Source organism: Dendrobium catenatum, unplaced genomic scaffold, assembly GCF_001605985.2.
Source record: "Dendrobium catenatum unplaced genomic scaffold, ASM160598v2 fragScaff_scaffold_266, whole genome shotgun sequence".
NCBI lineage: Eukaryota > Viridiplantae > Streptophyta > Magnoliopsida > Asparagales > Orchidaceae > Dendrobium > Dendrobium catenatum.
Window position 1 is genome coordinate 730008 of NW_021318728.1, and position 22339 is coordinate 752346.

A 22339-nucleotide genomic window follows, 5' to 3' on the forward strand; every position below is an offset into this window, starting at 1 on the left:
ACAGGACGTTATGTGGTGGTCCGGCAGAGTGACGGCGTTAGACGGTGGTCCAGTGAAGGCAAGGGCCAACTGTCGGCGGTGGTCCGGCGAGACTCCGGCGGTGGTCCGGCGAGACTTCGGCGGTGGTCGAGGAGGCTAGGAAGCAAGAGCGATATCTGATCTCTCTCTGTTTTCCTTAGGCTCTGGGGGGTCCCTTTTCAAGAGGAGAGGGGGCTCTATTTATAGATTTTGAGAATGACATGGACCGTAAATAGTTGGAGGATCAAGGGTTAGTTGGGAGTGGTTGGATGGACGGTCGATCTTGAATCCCTTGATCATGAACCGTTCGATGGACGTTTGAATGTCGTAGTGATGTCGGAATTTAGTGATCTTGGGCTCGTTGGATTCGTCTCGTCGAGCCGCTCGATTTGACTGTAAGCTTGTTATGTTTAGAATCCATTTGGTAATCCAAATTGTGGTTTGAACCTTCCAACAACGCTTCAGGTCCTTGATTTGGACCCATTTGGGCTCAGATTTGGTCGAATTTGGTGTCGTTGGGTTCGTATTTCCGAGACGCTCAGTTTGATTATAAGTTTGCTGAAATCGGAGATCGGTTGCTCTTAATTTTAATTCCAGAAGTTTCTAACTTGATTTTGCTTTGAGATTCGTGCTCGATCAAGTTAATTTTCGAATGATGTTATATATATATATATAATATATATATATATAATGAATTTATGTAATTAGAAATTTATTGTAGGTGCTTGTAAAAAGAATAAATATATTTAAGTTTAATGACTGTCTTAAGCTTAGTTGAAAAATAAATAATTGAATGAGAGATTTTAAGTTGAGAAAATGGATTCTTTTGTAATGAAACAAGAAAGAAATTTTATTTAAAAATTATGGGAAAATAAAATGGAGTAAGAAAAATAAAATTAATGTCAAATAGCTATTACGTTTATTTAAGTAATAAATATAGTTTTTTTTTTATTATAGTTTAATTGGGCATGCAAATAGTGTCTCGGGAGAGATTATTATGTGTGGAGTCCGGACACAGAGAATCATTTGAATTTGTGAATGTGAACAGTAAAAGCGCAGGAGTGAATAGTAAAAGCACACTGGTGAGCATAAATTGGATGACTAAATGAATTCTAAATGTGATGCTTATAGTCGAATTGAGCGGCTCGACGTTATGAATCCAACGAGCCCATGAGCGTTCAACTCAAACACTCGATAAATAGTCCATAATCAAGGAAATCAATATTGATCACCCATCTGAAACACTCTCAACATGCCCTTGATCTTCTTCATATTTACTATACGTGCCACTCCCAAAAAACTATAAATAGGACTCCCCCCCCCCCCTTCCCAATTCTTAACAAAAGGGGAGAAAAAGGAAGGGAGAAGGAAAGGAAGACGGAAGAGAAATATGAGATCTCTCTTGCCACCAAGCTCCTCCTCGACCACCACCCGCACTTTTGTCAGACCACCACTATAATCGGTCTTTCGCTGGACCACCGCCCGTCATCAGACTTCTTTTTAGAACTTTGCCCAACGCGGGACTTCCGTTCATCGTCAAACTTCCGCCCATCGCCGCACTTTCATCGATCATCGAACTTTCTCTCGTCACTGGACTTCTGCCTATAGCCAGACTTCTACCGGACCACCGTCCATCACGAGCCACACGGGATTTCCGCCCGTCGTTGGACTTCCACCCAACCACCACCCGTCATCGGACTTCCTCAGTCGCCGGATTGATGCTTGACCACCAGCCGTCACCAATTTTTTGCCTAACCAATGGTCATCACTGAACTTGTGGCTAATCACCGACAAAGTCGGAATTGTGGCAAACTCTTTGATCTATTATAGTTTCACCTTCTCTAAGTTAAAAGACAGACCAAGCTTTGTAAAAATTTGAAGTACTAGTGAAATCATTTGAATTGTGCGAGGCTCCGTGATTTTTCTATTTTATAGGGTTTCCACGTTAAAAACTTCTTGTATTTTTCTCTCTCTCACCTATATGTTAGAGTGCTAGATATACATACAATCATAAGACACATTATTCTCTCACTCTACTGCGACATATATTCTTGCCCACTACAAGAACAAATTTTTACCATCAAATTTATAAGAGTTGATAATGCAAAAAAATAATTATCTTTATTTTTCAAATGAAAATTATAATATCCACAATAACTTTCAAAATATTAATTTACTTATAAAGCTTCATATTTATTATAAATCCATAATTAAATTTAGGGGTGTCAACTAGTTAAGTTGAGCTAGAGTCACTCTTAGCTTAAGCCTGAGCTTGATTAATTAATCGTTCGAGCTCAGGTTTTATTCTACGAGATCGAGTCGGCTGAAAAGCTGGCTTGTTTATCGTAAAAGAGAGACAATGCTTATGATAAAGCAATTATTATAGTAAATTGATGAAAAATGATAGATTAGAAGAAAATTAATAAAGAACCATTTAATATGAGCAAATAAGATGTAATTATTAAATATTTTTAAATACCTTGTTTTTGAAATTGTAGATATTTATATACTTTTAAGTGTATTTGTTGGAGTGAGCTAATAAGTCCAGTTGAGGCGGGCTCAAATTTGACTCGTTCGCTCGTTGAGCTCAACTCATAAGACATTTATCGAGTCGAGGTCGAGCTGACTCACGAGTTGGCTTGACACCCGTAATTAAATTAGTGATGTTGTCTGAATATTGACTTGTAAAAAATTATTAATAATTAAGCTATTAGGCAAGCTGAAAAAGTTTACATAGAAAACAAATGGCCGCCTTAAGCAGGTTTGTTAGTGGGCCACGTGGATCGATTTAATTAAGCAAAGATCTCTATTAAAGCTTTAATCACTCGCATCAATCTACCAATCTAAAAAAATCCAAAATTGGAGCTTTTCGTCTCCGGCGCTGACGAGCATGATCCTCAACCCTGTTCTAATCACGGCCGGAGTTTTCGCCGGCGTTGGTCTAACGATGACGAGCCTTTACTACCTCCTCTCCAGGTTCCGCCCCGCCATCCATCAACTCCCGCCTTCGCCACCGCAGCCGCAAGGCCCGAAATCCACTGCAGCAGCAGATCTGAAGGAGGTTCTCAGCATAATTCCGGTGATCTATCATTCTAATAACGAAGGCTATCGCGATTGTTCTGTGTGTCTTTCATCGTTCGAAGAAGGCGAGAAAGTTCGTTTCTTGCCCGATTGCGGCCATGGATACCACGCTGTCTGTATCGATAAATGGCTCTGCACCCAGCTGAGCTGCCCGTTTTGCCGATCCCCCGTTAGTACTCCGGCGAAGTCTTTGGTCGCGGAGCCTGAGGCAGGGGAGTCGTCGACTGCTTCGAGGACTCTTCTGAGGATAAAAATGGCTTTTTGGCGAAACAGGACACCGCTGGACTCCTCGACTGGGGATGAAGGATCGAACGGTGGAGGGACGCCTGGGCATGAGAGGGAGGAAAGCTCTCCGGTGTGAGACTGATTGTTCCATCAAAGTTCAGAATTTTGATTCAGTTTTTTAAAAAATATATAGGTAACGCCTAATCTGTAGTATATTTATTATTCAAAGAAATATGGAAGTTAAAACTATGGAAGAAGAAGGTTGACAGCAGAGATAATCTGATATTGTTTGTGCAGAGCTTTACAAGTTAATGTGAAGATCTAATGTTTAATTATTATTTATATTATAATAAGATTTTATTTTTAAGATATTTTGGATGAGAAAAAATCATAAAATTTTGAGTGGGATTTATATATCTAATATTTAAATCATTATATTTATTTGTATATTATTTTAATATATAAATCACTTCAAGATAAATATATATGCATTTAGGGGTGTTCATATTTGACACGATCTGAAAATCTGCCTCGAACTCGACACGAAAATTTCAAATTAGAGCCAATCGTTGGGTTCAAGTTTCTGGATTCGACCTGTTTGAAAAAAATGAATTGGGTCCAGGTCAACCCACTAACTCAGAATTGACCCCGACTGACCCAGAAAACCACATCGCATCCCTGTCAAGTCTCTCACATCATCTCGTTGCGTCAGGTGCTCTCCACCGTCTACTAGCTCATCCGCATGTCGTTCTAGCCGGGCAAACTATCAGCTTCCCTCCGCCGTTCGCCCTCCGTTGTCCGCGTGCCACCCTCAGTCGCCCTCCGTCATCTGCTGTCTGCCCTCTGCCATCGTTGTAGCTGTTGTCGTCTCTAAAAATGTAAATGGCAAATAACTAAATAAAAAAAAAATTTATATAAGTTAAAAATAAAATAATTAAAGTTAGGAGATAAATTCAAATGTAGAGATGATTCATAACAATAAAATAAAGTTTTTGGAGCTCTAATTAGATAGTGGATAGGCAGCAAAGATTGCTATGAATTTCTTGTTAGTACTTTGTAGCTATTGGATATGCATTAAATCTCTATTAATTATCATATTAGTTTTAAAAAGTTGTTATGACTTATGACTCACATTTCCTTTTAGAAAATTTTGTTTTTATTTTCTTTTTTTCTTTATCCCAAAAATTGTGACGCAAAATATTTTTTTATGATCAAATGTATTAGAGTATGATAGCCATACGACACTTGATGTCTAATTTTTTCAAAAAGAAAATATATTATATTATTCACAATGTAATTAAGGAATTTATTTTTCTATGCTAATTTTTTTATAAATAGCTATAATTATTTGTTAAGTGTAAATTGTGTATTGTTTATTGTGTTAAAATTCAATGAAAATATATTGTTTTAGTTGTGATTGTGCAAGAAATGTTTAGGAGAAACAAAAATTCTTAAGTATTGAATGAGCCACAAATTCGGCGCTGCAGTATTGTCATCTACAACACCCCAGGGCCTATTTTAGACATTGCATTGTCGGCCTCTCAGGAATTTAAGGAAAAATCAGCATCACAATAGAGACAAGGTCAGTGTTGTTGCACCAAAATTCAACATCACAGCACTGGAGTATCAAGAAGATGAGCACCGGAGCACCAATTATCACATTGCCGCAGTGCTGGATTATGCATTCAAGTACTGCATCACTTAACTTTTTCAAAAAACAAAGAGTAGCACCGACATCAGTCAAAAGACACGCCAGTTCAACCATTAATCATGCTAGGTCAGCATAACATCGCAGCGGAGTAAGTTTTATAGTGCCGGTGCGCTAGTTCTTTTCACAACGCTGCAGCGCCCATGCTAATAGGGTCGCGATGCCTGAGGCTGTTTTTGCTCTTGTATAAGTAGTTTTTCAGTTATTTTGTTAGAGAGTTTCATGATTTTGAGTGGAGTCTTATACTTTTGAGTGTTTTACTTTAGTTTCCCCTTAGACTTACCCTTAGAGTAAAGTCTAAGGGAGGCTAAGAAAGTGCAAGATACTTTCATTTGGATATCTTAGCATGTATTGTGTAAACAATTGTATTATTGGACAAAGAAGGAGAGTGGACAATATCAATTGATTCTTCCAGGTGACATTTATCTTATTAATTCTCCCATTTTTTTTCTCGTATGAATGAAATGAACATGAGTTTACTTTTTGTGTTATCTATGTCTAGCTAAATATATGAGTTTTGGGCTAATTATGTAAAAGCATAGCAAGTACTAATATAAACTCTTATACTTTGAATTATTTTATAGATGTTTTCACTATTTCTCGTTCTTAATTTAATGCATACAATGATCATGTATGTATGTAATTAAAATCTAGTGTGATGTATTACCTGTACGAATGAATATTAGAATAAATATATAGGAGTATTGAAATAGAATATTGACATACTTAGACATAGGATGCTAAATCTCTATGTTCAATGGAGATATTACAATTGTAGGAAGACATTAAACCTCTCTTTTTACCCATACAAGCTCGACATAGATCTAGGGATGCATATGTCTGATCCATATCTAAATTTAAAAGTCTAATCAGGAAAAGTAACCATGTTGTTTTATATTCATTAGTCCAAAATATTTTATTTACATTAGTATTCAACTTTCTTGCAAGTTTTCATTAAGTAGCAAAAACTAAAAAAATATCCACTTTACATTCAATAGGATAAATTGGGCCTTTAGATTAAATAGTAGTTTAATTACAATTAAGCATAACATTTCCTCGTGTGATTGACACTCTTTTCTATCAATTTATTATTTCATCAGCGCATATAATTGCGTATTTAACGAGCTTTTATTATTTTTATATCAGAAAAATTCTAAGTATATTCATATTGCACGTTAGCTCTTTGTGTAGCACAACATTGACCGCAAAGTCCAAACCACACCAAACACTACCCTAAATAAATCCCTAATCTAATTTGATGTGTATTAATTTTGTAACAAATTAATTTATATGTAGCAACTTAGGGTGTTTAGTGGGGGATCTTTTTTACTGCTTTGTTTTTCAAAATGTTGACATAATTCGATTAAGCTTTTACTTTCTTATCGCTTTTAAGAGAAAAATTTATGACACGAAGCCATTTGTTATCATGAGATCTATTAAAATAGGATATTTATAAAAAAAAAACTATTATCAAACTTCATAAAATATATTTATAATATTTATCGCAATAAAAAAAAATTGTTTTTCACAACAAATTTACAATCATATTTGTAAACATCTTAAACAGGAAAAATTATTCTGTGCGGAAGCGGAATCCCATCCGGATGCCTAAGCCCGCTGCTCAGTACCACGGCTCGATATAACTGACGTGACTCATTCTGATTGATATCCGAATGTAGAACTGCATTCGGCTTCTGCACAGAATAATCTCTGCTCAAACAAACCGTTAATAAGATAACACTTTGAAACTAATCCTTAGCAAATATTAAATAGTTCTTATCCTAACATCAGTAAAAAACCAGTGTCAAATCAATCCATATCTAACTAATTTGCATCTAATTATGTTTTTGCAATCTTTTCCTTATTTTGATTAAATATTGATTATATTTTTTTAATAAAACTATATATTAATCAAATGCAAAACAAATTATTAGATAAGACATATCCTATTGTGTATTATGTACAATAATAACTCTCAAGCATATAATAACTTATTGAAAAAATTCATCATATAATAACTTGGAGTTATTTTAGTTAGCTTTCTCTTGTATTTTTAATTAGGGAAGAGTGAGAACAGTGCATGTGAGAAGAGAAGCATGGAGAGAGTGAGAGAGAAGAGAGATCTGTACTTATCTCTTCCAAATTTCATAATGAATTTCTTAGCGTGGTGTAGCTCCATAATTTTTTTCCCTATTTTGAATTTTTCCACGCTTAAATCTTATTGTCATTTACTTTTATGCTGTTTTTACTTTCTTACTTGTTTCATCATTGTAGTGCTTACTCCTCCACATCTTCCCCAATAGTAGTAAAGGCAAAATAATTATTATGTTAATATCTTCATACTCCCATCCATTCCCCACAACTCAACTCTTTCTTCCCAAGTTCTCTAGCCGATTTGGCTTGCCAAATTGTCTCACTACAGGAAAATCACTCATTACCGACGAAATTTTCGATCTTCTGTATGAGCTGGGCAGTATTGTCAGCAACCAGGTATCTTTGCAAGGTTCCCAAGGGAGGAGAGCCCCCCTACAAGCTTGCGAAAGCCTCAGCTCTCTTTTCTGCCTTAACAGTTTAACTAAAGGATCATGATCTTCCTCATACCATGGCAACAAGGAGTGTCAAGTATCATTGGAAAGCTAATATTACAGTAGAATCCTTTAAAAGCTTCGAAGGTCCCAAAGTTATAAGGTGAACTATTTTCTTCTAAAATTGTAAGCGAATTATGCGTTTTATTCATATAAATAAATAGTTTCAAAATAAAATTTTAAAAATCCCTCATAAAAATATATAATTTTGAACAGTAATTCATTTATTTATGCATATTCATGAACATACTCTTCCCCAGAAACTTAAAGAAGTTACTTCTAATGCATCCTCTACGCGTTACGTGCAATTCAATGAACTATTCTGACTTCCTTCCAGCTGAAGTTGCAGAAGATACTCAAATTAAAAATGAAACCAAACACACTATCTACCACTTAATTGCCATTTTACGTAACTGTATGCGTTTAGTGTTAAGACAAAAGAACACAAATCACAGTTAAGTGACAATAATAATAAATGAATAAGAACAGTCTATTAATGGTGATTTGATTTGTTTCCAAAGGCCCAAACATCAGCATTAGCGAAATTATTATGATCTGGATGCCCAAAATCACCAATACGTTATATATCATTGCTATGTACCGCTGTGTATCTGATGACGTAATGCCGGTGATAAATGGTTGAGATGAAGCCCCCACGTTTCTGGTCACCTCACGCAAAGCACACACTAACGTGCACTTAACTAACACAATCTTTCTCTTCCTTTTGCTTTCTCTCCAAGCACTGGAAGTCATGGCTGTTTCGTTGATTCAGTAGGTGAAGATTTTGGTTTTCGCTAAAAGGGAGTAAATTTCGAAGTAATCTGTTCAACGATCGAGAAAATTTTTATGTTATGTTGTATGAGAAAAAATACATTTTGAATGTGTGTCCGAAAGTTAATAAGTTTTAATTGTTTGGCGTTTGCAAATTAATGAGATGAAACAAGTAACTAAAGAGTTTGTAAAGGGGATAGGAAACGATTCGTTTTGATCCATGAACAGAATGTTGCGAGTTAAATTTAATCTGAAAAGATTTCAAAGAATCAATAAACAATGGTGGATGCTGAAAGACTTAACATAGTTCACAAAGCCCCAGTTATGTTTGGAGGAAACCAATGAGATGATGCACAAAATGAAAATTTTAAGAAAAGAAAAGAAAAAAGAGATTAGTGACGCATAATTCAATTAGAATCTGATCAGTAATGGCAATCAAAGATCGCAGATGTCAGCAACAGAATCGGTGCTCGGCTCTCAAAGGAGAAAGGCGGTGTCTTTGTCGCGGAAACAGAGGAAGGAGACTTCGCTGGATTGACATCTTCATCGCAGGGAGCAGGGAGGTTGAGATCCAGGGAAAGACCGTTCGAATTCCTCTCCTTCTTCGCCGGTTCCGGTAGGTTTGCAGGGCGGTGCCGCCGCATATGTCCGCCGAGAGCCTGACCGGAACTGAACTCCGCGCCGCATATCGAGCATTGGTGAGTTCTGGCCTTTGCGGCGACTTTCGAAGGGAATGAATTCATGCTTAGCTGAATCGAATCCTCGTCCATCACCACCGTCTTCGTCGCATTAACCACAAGCTTGGGTTTTTTATGGCTCGCGCGATGCCCGCCGAGCGCCTGAAAGGAGGGAAAGCATTTACCGCAACTCTTGCATATGTAGATGTAAATTCCAGCGCGGCCGCCGGTGGTCGTCGGCGCCTCTACGAATCGCTTGCTGTCAGATTTCATGCTGGTAGTCGGGTCCTCTGTTATGTCAAGATCTGGCCTTTGATCGCCTTGGGCAAGGAGCATGAGACATTTAGCCATTTCTTCGTCCTCCTCAGTTACGCAATCAGAGAACTCCGCGGAGGTCGACGTATACGACACAGCCGCCGCCGCCACCGGCGCAGCCTCCGCCAATGGAAGCTTTAACCATTGCCGCTTGGTTCTCTTCCTTTTCACCATGGGCAAATCTTCCATTATACCTTCCATTGATGGGTAAGAAACAACCTTTTGTCGAGAGAAGTGAAGGGTGAGGAAGGTTAAGGGCTGTTATATATACTGAATTGGATTAGAAGCTGTGGACTTTAATTTGCGAGTCAAAACCGGACATAAAAAGCCGCAAAATCACTCCTTTTTCTCTCCCCCTCTCTTTAAAAACCGCAAATGTTCGCTATCTTTCCGTTTTCAAGTTCACTTACTTCTCTCCTATGGTTATTAATGGAGCAGAAGAAACCCGATAAATTAGAATCTGATGTGGGCGATATTAAACCAAGAACACTCAGTCAAATAAGGAAAAAAAGGAGAGTTTTTTGCGGGAATGGGAGAGGCTTAGAGTGAAGCGAGGAACAACTACTAAGGGCCCTGGCTGTATATTTCTATTTTCCTGTGGTTTTTACACTTGTCACTTAGTTGTTTTAGAGAGAGAGAGGGAGAGAGAGAGAGAGGTGGGCCGGGTGTGTAGCTTCTTCCGTTGGAAATTAAGGAGGTTTTATTTGAGGCGGTTTTTTTATTATTTTTTAAAATAGTTTTTTATTTGCATAAAATTTTTAATTTTTAACTAAAAATTTGCTTCAAGAAGCAATAAGAAAGTCGTCCCATACGAAGCTTGAATCTAATTCAAATTATATGTATCAATCTAATTAACGACTTGTAGATTTCACTATCATAATTATCCTAAGATTTTACAACTTAATTGATTAGAGCATGAAAAAAATACTAAAGTCTCTTCCAATCAGCTTATATATACTAGATTAGATATGATATTAGCCTTATTTTAGATCTAGGAGATTGGCTGTGGGGCTCACTGGTCGAGCGAAACAATTCCTCCCCGCGATGCTCACATTCGAATATGTTAAATTGCCAAAAAAACTAAAATGATCAAATGCAACTAAGATGTTCTTATAAAATATTATTTAAGCTTCAAAACTCGATAATTTGTGTATTATTAGATACAGTGGGCATAGTTCCTCTCAAGAAATTTTAGCTCGTATTAAAGATAGCAAGGACTGTTCATGGATTAATTATTCTGTGCAGACGTCGAACACCGTCTGGAGACCAATCAAAATGTGTCATGTCACCCCCTCACTGTATATCGCGGCTCAGTACCACTGACTTGACATAGAGCTGAGTACGACCTCCGCACAGAATAATCTCTCATATTTATGGTGGTGATGGTGCTCAACATTTCGAGCTTTCTCTCTAACTATAAATTTGAGTGATTAGTGGCATAATGATATATAGAGCCATTGACCTGAATTTTATTAGATTTCTAAGTTCATCTTACAAACTTCATCATGACCATTGGATCAAGTTGATTCAGTTCATCTGAACGGCTAGCAACTGTTGGTGACTAATTAATACCATGACGTTCGTTGCTTATGCTTAATCTATTTATTAATGTTAGAGGGACAGGTCAACAGAAGGAGCTGGCGAGACAGTAAGTGGATTAAGGAGGAGATGTGAAGATTCTTGGCGTAAGGAATAGTTGTTAATCTTGGTTTGGTTGTGTGCGGCACGAAAGAGAAACGCCAGCTCTCTTTCTCTCTCTATCTCTTCCTCTCTTCTCTTTCTATCTCTATCTTTCTTCTCTTTCTATCTCTAGTGGTATTAGGTGGAGGAGAGAAGCAAGGCATCGGTTGGTAGATGGTGCCTTCACTCTTCTGCAATGGCACACACACTCCTTTGAGTTTATACCAAATCCCAAATTGTATTAAAACTTTAGAAATATAGGAACCACATAGAGAACTTGGAGTTGAGTAGCACTCTCTCTCCTCTCTCTCTCTCTTACTCTCTCTCTCTCTCTACTGGTTATGTTGGTAGATCTAGTGTTTGCTTCTGCTTGTTAGGTGTTTACCCAGCTTCAAAATCTTTATTGAAATAATTATTTTATTGGATTTTTAATTTCTATAAATGATTGATTATTGGAGAGTCAAGAGCTGACTTTTAGTAGTCATAACAGCTGACATCTTCCAATCTGCAATTAAATTAGGCATAAAATTCTAATTAAACTTCAAAACAAAAAGTAAAAAGAAGCGAAGGAGAAAACAATTATAACAACTTTCCACTGATTTTTCAAATAACTCTGTGATTAAAAGAAACAGACACGTGGAGAAGTTCAAATAGAGAAAATTACAATGCGTTTAAGATTTTATTTATATTTTTTCAAAATATTTTTTACATGAAGACACAAATTTTCAATTTTAAAAATACCCTTAAATTGTTTCATCTGTATTTGGGACAGACATTGATGATTTTTAAATTTTTTTTTTTGGTTAGAGTTGCAATTATAAGAAGATAAATTTTAACATAAAAAAAGATTTTAATTAAATGTATCCAATGTTCATAGTCTTATATATCACTTTTAATTTCTCTCTTCAAATCTTCATATTTTAAAATTATTATACAATTATTTTATTTTTAATGCTATTAAATGTTTAATTTAAGCTCATTTAAACTTAAATTAAATCACTTTTATATTATTTGATTCATTTTATCAAGAGACTCAGTTTGATTTTACCATGCTAAAATCGGAGTTCTAAATTTAATTTTAAATTTTTTTAACATAAATAATGCATCAAAACTTAGGTCGATCAATTGATATATATATATATATAAAGAGAGAGAGAGAGAGAGAGAGAGAGAGTTTGCACAATGTAGCTACTCTCATAAACTAAAAAGGAAAATACTCTGCATTTGACTTTGAAGGTGCAATGTCTTTCACCGAGAATTTTATGTAATTCTCTTCTACCAAATACATTAAATTTAAACATCTCCATCTTAAACCTCCATTGACTAATCCCCATTCATCTTCCTCCTCCTTCCACTATTACGCGTGCCATCAAACACCTGAAAAGGAAACGGGCTTCAATCTACAAGCAGCAGCAATGTCCGAGTTATAAGATTTATGCCTCATTTGAGACGGCTTTCTTTCTACTTCTTAAAGCGGTTTTTTAGTACAAAAAAAAAATTCTTGAACTAGAAAGCCGCTTTATGAAGTAGTAAGAAAGCCGTCCCAAACGAAGCCTTAGGCTTCATTTAGAACAGCTTTTTTACTACTTGTTAAAGCAATTTTTTAGTTAAAAAATAATAATTTTTATACTAAAAATCTACTTTAAGTAGCATTAAGATAGCCATATCAAACAAAACCTTAGAAGTCAAATAGTTTAAAAAAAAAAAAAACCTAAGGAGGCAGCAGCTCAACCTGAACCATCCATCATCACAAACAGTTGTTGCAGCTAGCAACATTTTTTTTTTCTTTCTTTTATTATTATTATTTTTTTTATAGGCTTACGTCTGCACTCATTCTTGAAGTTAAAGAATCACATAATAAACAATTAAAATATTATTAAATGAAAATGCAACTGCATTCTGAAGAAATAGGCAAAATGTGAGATATAGCTGACTATGGTATTTTAAAGAACATTTGATAACATAAAACTTAGGCAGGGAAGTTAATATTTATGAAATCTTTAATTATATCACAACTAGAAAGAGACTGAGTGAATACCAACTTACAAGCTTAAGGAAAAGCTGCTTGAGAAAGTGCGCCGTGCAACAAAGTCCAATAAGCTGAGATGACTTGTTAATTTGCATATACATTAAGTCTGAGTTGGGCAGTGACTTCTGGATGAAGTTTGAGTTCTGCTATGTATTCTCCAGTTTCTCTAATCTCTGGAAGAGAGATGATTCTTTTATCAACATCCCTGAACAAGGGATAGAGATCAATATTAAACTCATTTTATATATCAAAAGGAATTTTTCTAACGTAATATGTCAAAAAAAAAAAAAAATTTACATACCTACTTAGCTGGGCCTTGATTATGTCAACCAGATCTTGCGCAGTCACACTAACAGCAACAAGGGTTAGGATAGAAACATTTTTACAATCATACTGCAATATACACTTAATGGTGCCGAATGTTGGCCATTAAAAGAGAAGCATAATACTAAGTTAAGTGTTGCAAAGATGAGGATGCTTAGGTGGATGACTGGATTTTACCCTTAGAGATAGGATACGAAATGAGCATATACATGAGAAGGTTAGGGTAGCTCCAATGGAAGGTAAGATTAGAGACAATCGCCTTAGATGGTTTGGTCACATTAAACGGAGGCATTCCGATGACCCGGTTAGGAAAGTTGAGGTATTAGAGTTGACTTATGTTAAGAAAGGAGGTAGACCTAAAAAGACTTGGTTAGAAAATATTAGAAATGATCTTTCTTTATTAGATTTAAATTAGAATTTGACTTTTAATATGACAAAATGACGAAAAAGAATTCATGTAGTTGATCCCAGGTAATGGGACAAAGGCTTGATGTTGTTGTTGTTGTTGTAGTACTGCAATATGCACTTAACATAGGACAAGTTGGCATCTTACCTTCCAAAAATTTGTTTTCCTTTTCCACCTTTTCGTTTCACTTTAAAAGCACCAACAGTCTGGAAGACTAAAGCAAGTTGTTCGGCTTCTTCTTTCACCTGCATATGAAGCATAAAAATTATATAATAGAATAATAGGGTTTTAACAATCAGAGAATTTTCTCATCCTCAAGCTTCTGGCCATTGAATGAGAATGACAGAGAATTAAGAAGCATAATGGTTGAATAATAAAGATGCACGGCCAAATTTCTCAAAAGCCCAATTTAAGTCAAATCGGTCCATGACTTTGATGGGAAATACTAAAAATGTCTTCTTGATAAGAATGCAATGTCGTGACTTCACCCAACAAGTTAATCACATCAAAAGTTAACCAAACAGTAAGTCGACTGCCCAAGAGTATGGTGACTTAGGCTTCGTTTGGGACGGCTTTCTTCCTGCTTCTTAAAATAACTTTTTAGTACAAAAATTAAAAATTATGCAATAGAAAGCCGCTTAAGGAACCAGTAAAAAAACCGCGTTAATACAGCAGGTCAGCGAACCAACAGATTGACAACTTCATCTAGTAAGTGAACGACTTCATCCAATAAGTCAGCAACTTCATCCATTAAGATGGCCAAAAGAAGTCAACAATTCCTAGTGAATGGTTGGTTGGATCTTACCAGTCAAGGATTCGAACAGTCAAGGATTCGAACCTCTAGGATGAAGCTTTAATAAGTAATTATCCACATGTACTTATATACATCTCTACTACATTTTATATGTCATATGTAATCAAATATATTTATTATTCTTTAAATAGCTTTCCGCCCGTATAGTGCCCAAAAGCTATAAATATAGGGTCATAGGGTCATTTTGGGAGGACCAATAGACAAATATATATATATATATATATATATATATAAGGACATTCACCGGAGATTTTAATGTATTTGCCATCGGAGGAATCGTAGATTGACAGTTACGATTCATAGTCTCTATTTATGATGTTTTAGTGCATTTCTTTTATTTGTTTTTCAGTTTTCCACCTGTACCCCTATGAGAGATTTGTTTCATGTTGTAGCATGGGCATCTGGGCCTTTTACATTTTTTGTGCTTTTGGAGGGCCTATATATTAAGGCCTAATCATTGTATTATTTTCTAATAATGATTATGAATGATAATTCAACTTTCTTGCTTGATCTCTTTGTGAGTTCTTGAGAGGAGAAACCCTAGGTGAGGGTGAGAGCAATACCCATCAACCTTGGTGGATTCCGAGGTGCGCGGTTCTTCGATTTCTTCTTTCTCTTATACCTTCACACCAATCCCACTCAACCACCCGCCGGCCTCCCCTTCCCATGGCCTCATCCCCTCCCTAAACCGAAATTCCCATTCCCACCCCGTTGACCTCCTTTGGCTGCCCCTCCCGCCGGCCACCACCCTTCCGGCCGCCGGCCTCCACAACCCCATCTGCCCCTCTCCACAAGTCCAAACCACTGGCCCCTCCCATTGCTCCCAAAATATGAAATTCAAATTTCAAATACCCATTAATCTCTTTCCTAAAATAGGTTTTAGCTAATTAGGAAAGCTTCTAATTGGAATTTAATTAAACAATCGAATTCAAATTCTTTCCTAAGGCTAGAATTTAAATTATGAAACCTCCCTAATTTAAACAAATCTGAAATTAAATTCAGATTTGTGTCAAATCTTTATTTCCCTCCTTGGGGCCCACATGTTTAATAAAAGTAACCTCTCCTAGCTCTATATGGCCGACCACCTCTTCCTATTCCCCTATCTCTCCTAATTAACTCATAGCCCCCATTAAATCTCCCTAATCTCCTCCTAAACCGCCACCCCTTTCCCTTTGTTGAATAATTTGAAATTCAAATTATTTCTTCCCTTCCCTCTTAAGAAATTTTGAATTAATTTAATATTTTCTGAAAATCCCTTTCCCCCATTCAAACCCTAGCTCTACCCACCTCTATCCTCTCCTCTCCTCTCCTCTTTACCGCCGGCTCCCCTCTCTCTCCACCGCCCTTCTCCACCTCTCCTAACCGGTGGCTCCACCAAAGAACCACACGGATACTCTCAAACCCATGGATGGAAGATCCGTAAGTTGATCACGGATTCGTTTACAATTCTCAAGTGGAAATCGACATCATTCAATCACCTTTCTTCGATCTCGGATTTGGATCCGAAGGCATCGTCGAGGAATACGTGGAGCGCATTCTCTTTACTTTGGTGGACGTCATCGACGAGCAACATACAGGACAGTGGAAGATCACCGGACGACCACCCATCTCTCCAACTCCGGCCAACTCTTCGTTGATCAAAACCGTCAGCATCCTCTATCTTTCAGTGGCATCACTTGGCTTGCTAACATTCGTCCTCCGCTAACCCTACTTCCAAAGAGCGATCGAGAGGGAAACTCTAAGGTGAAAGTTCTAATTGTTAAGTGGCGGATTATCGTTAATCGCATATTTGTTTTACTATTTTCTTGTCATTATTTCGGATCGCTCTGTTAATCTAATGTGTAACCGCATGCTTGAAGCAAGTCAATAACCATGAAAACTGAAAGTATTAACTTAGTGAAACATTAATCCTATAATTTCATTGCTAAAACAAGTTTCTTATTAAATCTTGCAATTCCATTGCTTGTTTCACATCATATATATATCCTAAATTTAGCTTTGTTTATGTGAGCTGCACAAGATTCATTCAAGATTCCTTACCCGTCTCTTCTCTGCCTCAATTCTTTCTTCTTCGATCTTCATCTCCCTGCATGACACATTATGTCATAAGTGCAGTTATAGGAGGAATAGTGACAATTGCAAGCACAGAATGAACTAAAACATCAAAAAGTGTGGTAAACTTTTATTAAGCATAAGGAAGTTGTAAACCAATGTCCAATCATCCAACTCTATCAAATTTGGACTCAGTATGCTCATTGGCTTGTTCAAGTTCCCCTGTTCATGCCGCACAATTAATATTACTAGTCCAGAATAAAATAATTTGCAATTTGTAAGATTCTCAACAATACTTGTATAGAAATGATCAGTCTAAAAGTAATAGCATGTTCACACTCGAAAGGTCATATGTAATTAAATTCATCAAGCAAGCACCTACAATAAAAAGACCCACTTGATGATGATCAAAATTTTAGTCCTTATAAGCAACTATTATGTAGTTTGAAAACATCACTGCTTCATGCATTTTAAACTTAAATGAGGGGTAAGTTTGTTTCAATAGCCATTTAAAAAAATGCAACCTATAGAAATAAATCAATAAATAAAAGAATAAACATCAAGAGTCAACCGAGAAAGTGATATAATTGTATTCCTATTCTATCATTCCAAAAACATACAAAGTCACAACATGCCAGAATTGCCACAAGGGACATGTTAATGTTGATGAAAATCTCAGAAGAAATCATAAATTGCACGCATTGCTTTTGTCTGAAATCAAATTCTTCTTCCCTAATGTTGATAAAAAATTAATTCTTCTTCCCTGGTGTTGGTTGTTGCATACTTCATTGCTTGTACCTACTACAAGTTTAATGCTTCAATATGCACTATGCAGTGATGAAGTTAACTAGCCTGGATTGTTGCCAAACAAGGACATGTTAGCACATAGGTAAAGGGATCAGGTCTATCAAATTCTGCCCTTGAAATAGTCATGAGATGTCACTCAAGCTTATATTAGGTTGCTTTGAGCTTGCTTATAGATTGTAGGAAGTGAGACTAAGGTCAATGGTTGCAACAACGCGTTGAAGTCCTCTGCAAAGCTCATCATCACAGATTCACAATTAATCATGGTTTCATAGTCTCTTCCTCTTGTTGGTATGCAATGACCATGACTATGGCACCAACGATTGTAAACAAGCAAACCTGTCGCCCCTACACCAAGGACCTTCTATACGAGTACCATTAAATGCATCTAAGTGGCTTAAGCAAATCCCTTTGTAGATGAAACTTAAGCCAAATTCAAGCAAGAAGCCTTCATTTTGCAAATCACAAAATGCTGTGCTCCACAAAAATAGCAGTTCTAGTTTAGTTATTATGATACTGGTATTTCAACTTTGCCTTTGAATCTCTAGCAGGAAATCCACAAACATGAGAATTGTTTTGCTACTTGGAATCCTTTAAGATTTCTTCTTAGATTCCACCAACGCTCAAAAGCTTTTAAAGCATCCCTACCAATGCTATTAAAACACCAAGCATAAAATGAATGTTTCTAAGGGCAGGGGCTTGAGGAATGAGAGCTCATTTTCATTAAAGGGGTAAACTACATAGAATTTTATAATATTATAAGCATTTTGATAATTCAGCCTGGCTTAAACAATCATTTGAGTTGCAGAGACACCCTACAAAAAATTTCAAGATTCAAAAGCTAGAAATGACAATCTAATCAATGACATAAAAACAAGCCACACGGACTATCACTCAACCAAAAAACTGGAATTAAAAAAAACATCATAATCGTATATTTAAGAAAGAAAGAAACAACACAAGAAGCGTACTTGACCAACAATGGAGTTACGATCTGGGCTTTACCCAACGGAAACAGAAAGTTGCGGTAAAATCCGGCCTTGACCTCGAGCAGTTCCCCTTTTTTCCCGAGCTCCGTGACATCCTCCTTCAAAATGATCTAACAGCAGAAAGGGGAACAAATCAATCACAACGAATCAAACAACGGGGCGGGAAACGACCTACTGACAGGGGTTTTGCCTTCCGCGTCTTCTTCGCCTTTTTCTGCGCCAGAATAGTTAAGCCGATTCCATTCCCGGTGGGAAAAGCACAATCACCGTGTAGGGTTCCTCCCATTTTGAGCTGCGACGAGCAAGAAAAACTCCAAGAGAGAGGAGATGTTGCTGCCATTACTACAATTTGTTGGTCTAGGCTTTGGATTTCGTCCCGATTTGCTGCAACGCTCAATCCTTATCTATATACGCCTCATTCGGCTCCCCGACTTGCCGGACCCGCCCATGAACCTAGGGTTTTATTTTCATTAAGCGTCTATTCGGCCCACTGGTGTAGTAATTTATATATTATTTATTTATTTTTAATTTATAATTGAGTACTTAAGCATAGGTCATATGCCATGAATGTTAATTCTTAATCCTAAATTCTCTTGAATAGTCCACACATTTATGCTTTAATTTTATTTTATATGATTCATAATAAGAAAAAATTATTTATTATATTTGTATTTTGATATTATATCTACATTGGTAGTGGTCGAATCATAAATTTTATTTGGGGCGGAGGAGGGCTAAATTAAAATAATTTTATTTGTCTTTTTTTTTATCATAATAAAAGGTATAGATGCATATTAAAAGGTATAAATTGAATTTTATTATTAGAAACATTATATAATCAGAACTTATCAATATATGTCTATTATATATAACATAATAAAAAATTAGGTTGGAGCAAGACCAGCTAGTTTCGAACTGTCAAATGTTTCATTACTAAAAAACCTCATAATCACTCCATAATAGACGTCAAAAGTCGAGTGTTGGGCCAATTTGGAATCAAATTCATATATGGTCTACATTTTTTTTTTTTTGCCCATTTTTTACCAACTTAGGTCAATATGTGGAGTTATTTAACCATAAAATTAACAGTGGGTCGAGACTAATCAATTTGATAACACTCATATAGTGTTTTCTCGTTATCATGATGTAAATCCTTCTCACTATATCCTCATTAAGATCCTCCGACACTCTCAATTCAATTTATCATCATCGTGGTGTTTGACCAACTTGTCATCTTTTGTCAGCCTTTGTGGGCTTATAGGCATCCCTCATGACGTTATAAGAGATGAATTTAATGCCTTATTTAAGAGGAATTCTTCTTTAGTGAAAGAAATCTACTTACTAGTCAATATATTTTTTTAAAAATATTCACCTCTCATTATAGCAATTCTCTAACATCCTATTCCAATGAGGTTCAAGTTGCATATAATTAACTATTATGATAGGTGCATATAGTTCACTAGAGGACCGTTATATGCATTTGATAAGCTTCTAATGCAATCTTCTGATAAGTCTTTCCCGTAACTTTTCAGTGTAACATTGAACATAATTTACTCTCTATAGTAGAACACTTCAGACTATTGTAATTCCAGCCGAAAAAAACAAGTGGAGATGAGACTCAATGTTGTTGTTTTCATCATTCAAAAGAATATTTAATAAAAAATATTATTAATTGAAGGGAAAAATAAATATATGATTCATCAAATGAATTTTTATCTAGAGGAATAACATGTAGATCATTAACTTCAAAATAGAAAAGATCAAAAGAGTCGTGCCAAGAAAATTGTCCTAATTATTGAATAGGAGTGCAATCATAATCTATTTGCCCTCTCACATAAGAAAATTTTCTCACCAAAGTTCCGGCCTGGGATGTAATTAACCACGGGGGCTTGCGCCAGTGGGAAACTTGGTTCCCACAATCAACTAAACCCCATTCGAACTTTTTCGGGTGGGGGAAACCCGTGACTAGATCGTGTATATTACTATCCATCGAGGTGTGTTGGCGTCAGCCTCTATCTTCAATGGTTAGTCATATGCACGATCCAATATGCCCTTCCATCGACCCATTCGTGTCGAGTGTAGAGGTCTACGATCGTTTTGTCCTACTGGATAGTGCGGCCGTACCCTCTACGTTCGTACCCCACGAGCGGTGCTCTTTTCGGAGGTCCACATTTATCTTTAAAGAAAATTAATATTTAAATTATCAATAAAATTTTGCTATAAATAATATTGTATCTTACAAAAAGACTTAGAAGGCACAAAATTAAGATAGCCTCAATGAAAAGCTAATAGTTAGTGTGATCCATACTAAAAAGATCTCATGAGTGTAAATGGAGATAGGATATCCACCCAATGAAATATTTATGACTCCATTTTGACACTCATCTATGATTAAAATTAAAAGATTTAGAGCAAAATTGTTTAATAATTTTTTCTCAAATTGATGGCACTAGCTTTAATGAAGGCTAAATTTATAGTTTAGAGACACAAAGTTCTCTCTAATCTGTTAGTTGGAAGTTTTGGCTATCAGCTAAGAGGTCTTAGATTTGAGTCTTACGTATGTGATATGTTTGTGAGTTTTCCTTCATTGACCTGAATGTCAGAAAAAAATAGTTTAGGGACATAAAACTCTCGCTCAAACAATTTAGGGGGTGTTGCGTCTTAGAATATTTGCGACAGTAGATAAATTTAAAATTTAATGTTTGAACTTTATATGAAAATCCAGCACACAATTAGATAAAAGAGATTGTGTAGCGTTCATAAGAGACATCAAAGTTTTTTCTATGGAATCCCCTAAAAAGGGAAAAAAACCATGTAGCCTAAGGCCTTGGCCTGGTTTGAATGAATCTACTAGTGTTTGCAATCGATTATCAAAAAGGTCATTCATTGGGGGAAGACCTTGGTTTGATGTAGCAAATATATATCATATATAGTACATTACATGGTGGGAATTAAAAAAATTACAATTGACTGGTTTGTTTGGTCGGTAGGATCATAGTCGAAGAGCGATTGATGTCAGAAAGATTGTAGTCGGATGATGGTGGTCTAAAGGATCGTAGTCGGCAGGTGATGGAGGTCGAAAAGAACGTTATCAGGTGACTGTGATCGAAAGGACCGTAGTTGGCAAATGATAGAGGTCGGAAAGACCGTGTTTGACGACGGATGTCAAAAGGATCGTAATCTAGTGACGGAGATCGGAAGGACTAGTTGGTGGGAAAAAATGGTAAAAAAGATTGTTGTCTAGCGACGGAGGTCGGAAGTACCGTAGTATGGCGACAGAGGTTGAAAGGACTATAGTCGGCGAGCGATAGTGCTCAGAAAGACAGTTGTCTAGCGACGGAGGTCGAAAGGACTGTAGTCTAGCGATAGTGGTCATACAAATCGTTGTCTAGTGATAGGGGTCGGAAGGACCGTAATCTGACGATGGAGGTTAGAAGTAACTTAGTTGGTGGCCAATAGTGGTTAGAAAGACCGTTATTCGACGTCAGTTGTCGGGGGATAGTATGTCGATAATTGGTGTTCAGGAGTAAGTCCAACAATAGTTGGTGGCCGGGTGTAAGTGTGGTGTCAGTCAGTGGTCGGGAAGAAATTCGATGTTAGTTGGTGGCCGGGAAGAAATCTGGTGTCATTCAATGGCCGGGAGGAAATCCGGTGTAAGTCGGTTCTCGGGCAAAAATCAGGTGTCAGCTTGTGGTCGGGTAGAAGTCCAGCATTAGTCCATTGATGGTCGGCTGTCCGACGATGGTCAAAGAGTCTTGTGGCAAGAGAACTCTAGTTTCTCTCTTTTCCTTGCTTCTGTCCTCCTTCCATGAGGAATGATAGGTCTATTGATAGTTTTCTGAGAGTGGAATGATCAGTAAA

The 22339-nt window shown here is 36.6% G+C and overlaps 3 protein-coding genes across 3 annotated transcripts; 1 reads left to right on the forward strand and 2 right to left on the reverse strand.

Moving 5' to 3' along the window:
• The first annotated feature begins 2908 nt into the window (after nucleotides 1-2908).
• Nucleotides 2909-3460, forward strand: LOC110103318 (RING-H2 finger protein ATL79-like). Its single transcript, XM_020831981.2, has one exon. The coding sequence runs from the start codon at nucleotides 2909-2911 to the stop codon at nucleotides 3458-3460; it is 552 nt and encodes a 183-aa protein (XP_020687640.1).
• A 5287-nt stretch (nucleotides 3461-8747) lies between these two features.
• On the reverse strand, nucleotides 8748-9581 carry LOC110103333 (zinc finger protein ZAT11). The gene has a single exon (XM_020832003.2). The coding sequence runs from the start codon at nucleotides 9579-9581 to the stop codon at nucleotides 8811-8813; it is 771 nt and encodes a 256-aa protein (XP_020687662.1). The 3' UTR covers nucleotides 8748-8810.
• Nucleotides 9582-12252: 2671 nt separating this feature from the next.
• Nucleotides 12253-18939, reverse strand: LOC110103314 (50S ribosomal protein L9, chloroplastic). Its single transcript, XM_020831966.2, has 7 exons — nucleotides 18669-18939; nucleotides 18461-18588; nucleotides 16674-16719; nucleotides 13967-14064; nucleotides 13391-13438; nucleotides 13107-13294; nucleotides 12253-12437 (listed from the first exon to the last, which is right to left on the reverse strand). Exons 1-6 carry the CDS (start codon nucleotides 18816-18818, stop codon nucleotides 13174-13176), a joined length of 591 nt encoding a protein of 196 aa, XP_020687625.1. The 5' UTR covers nucleotides 18819-18939; the 3' UTR covers nucleotides 12253-12437; nucleotides 13107-13173.
• Nucleotides 18940-22339: the final 3400 nt, after the last annotated feature.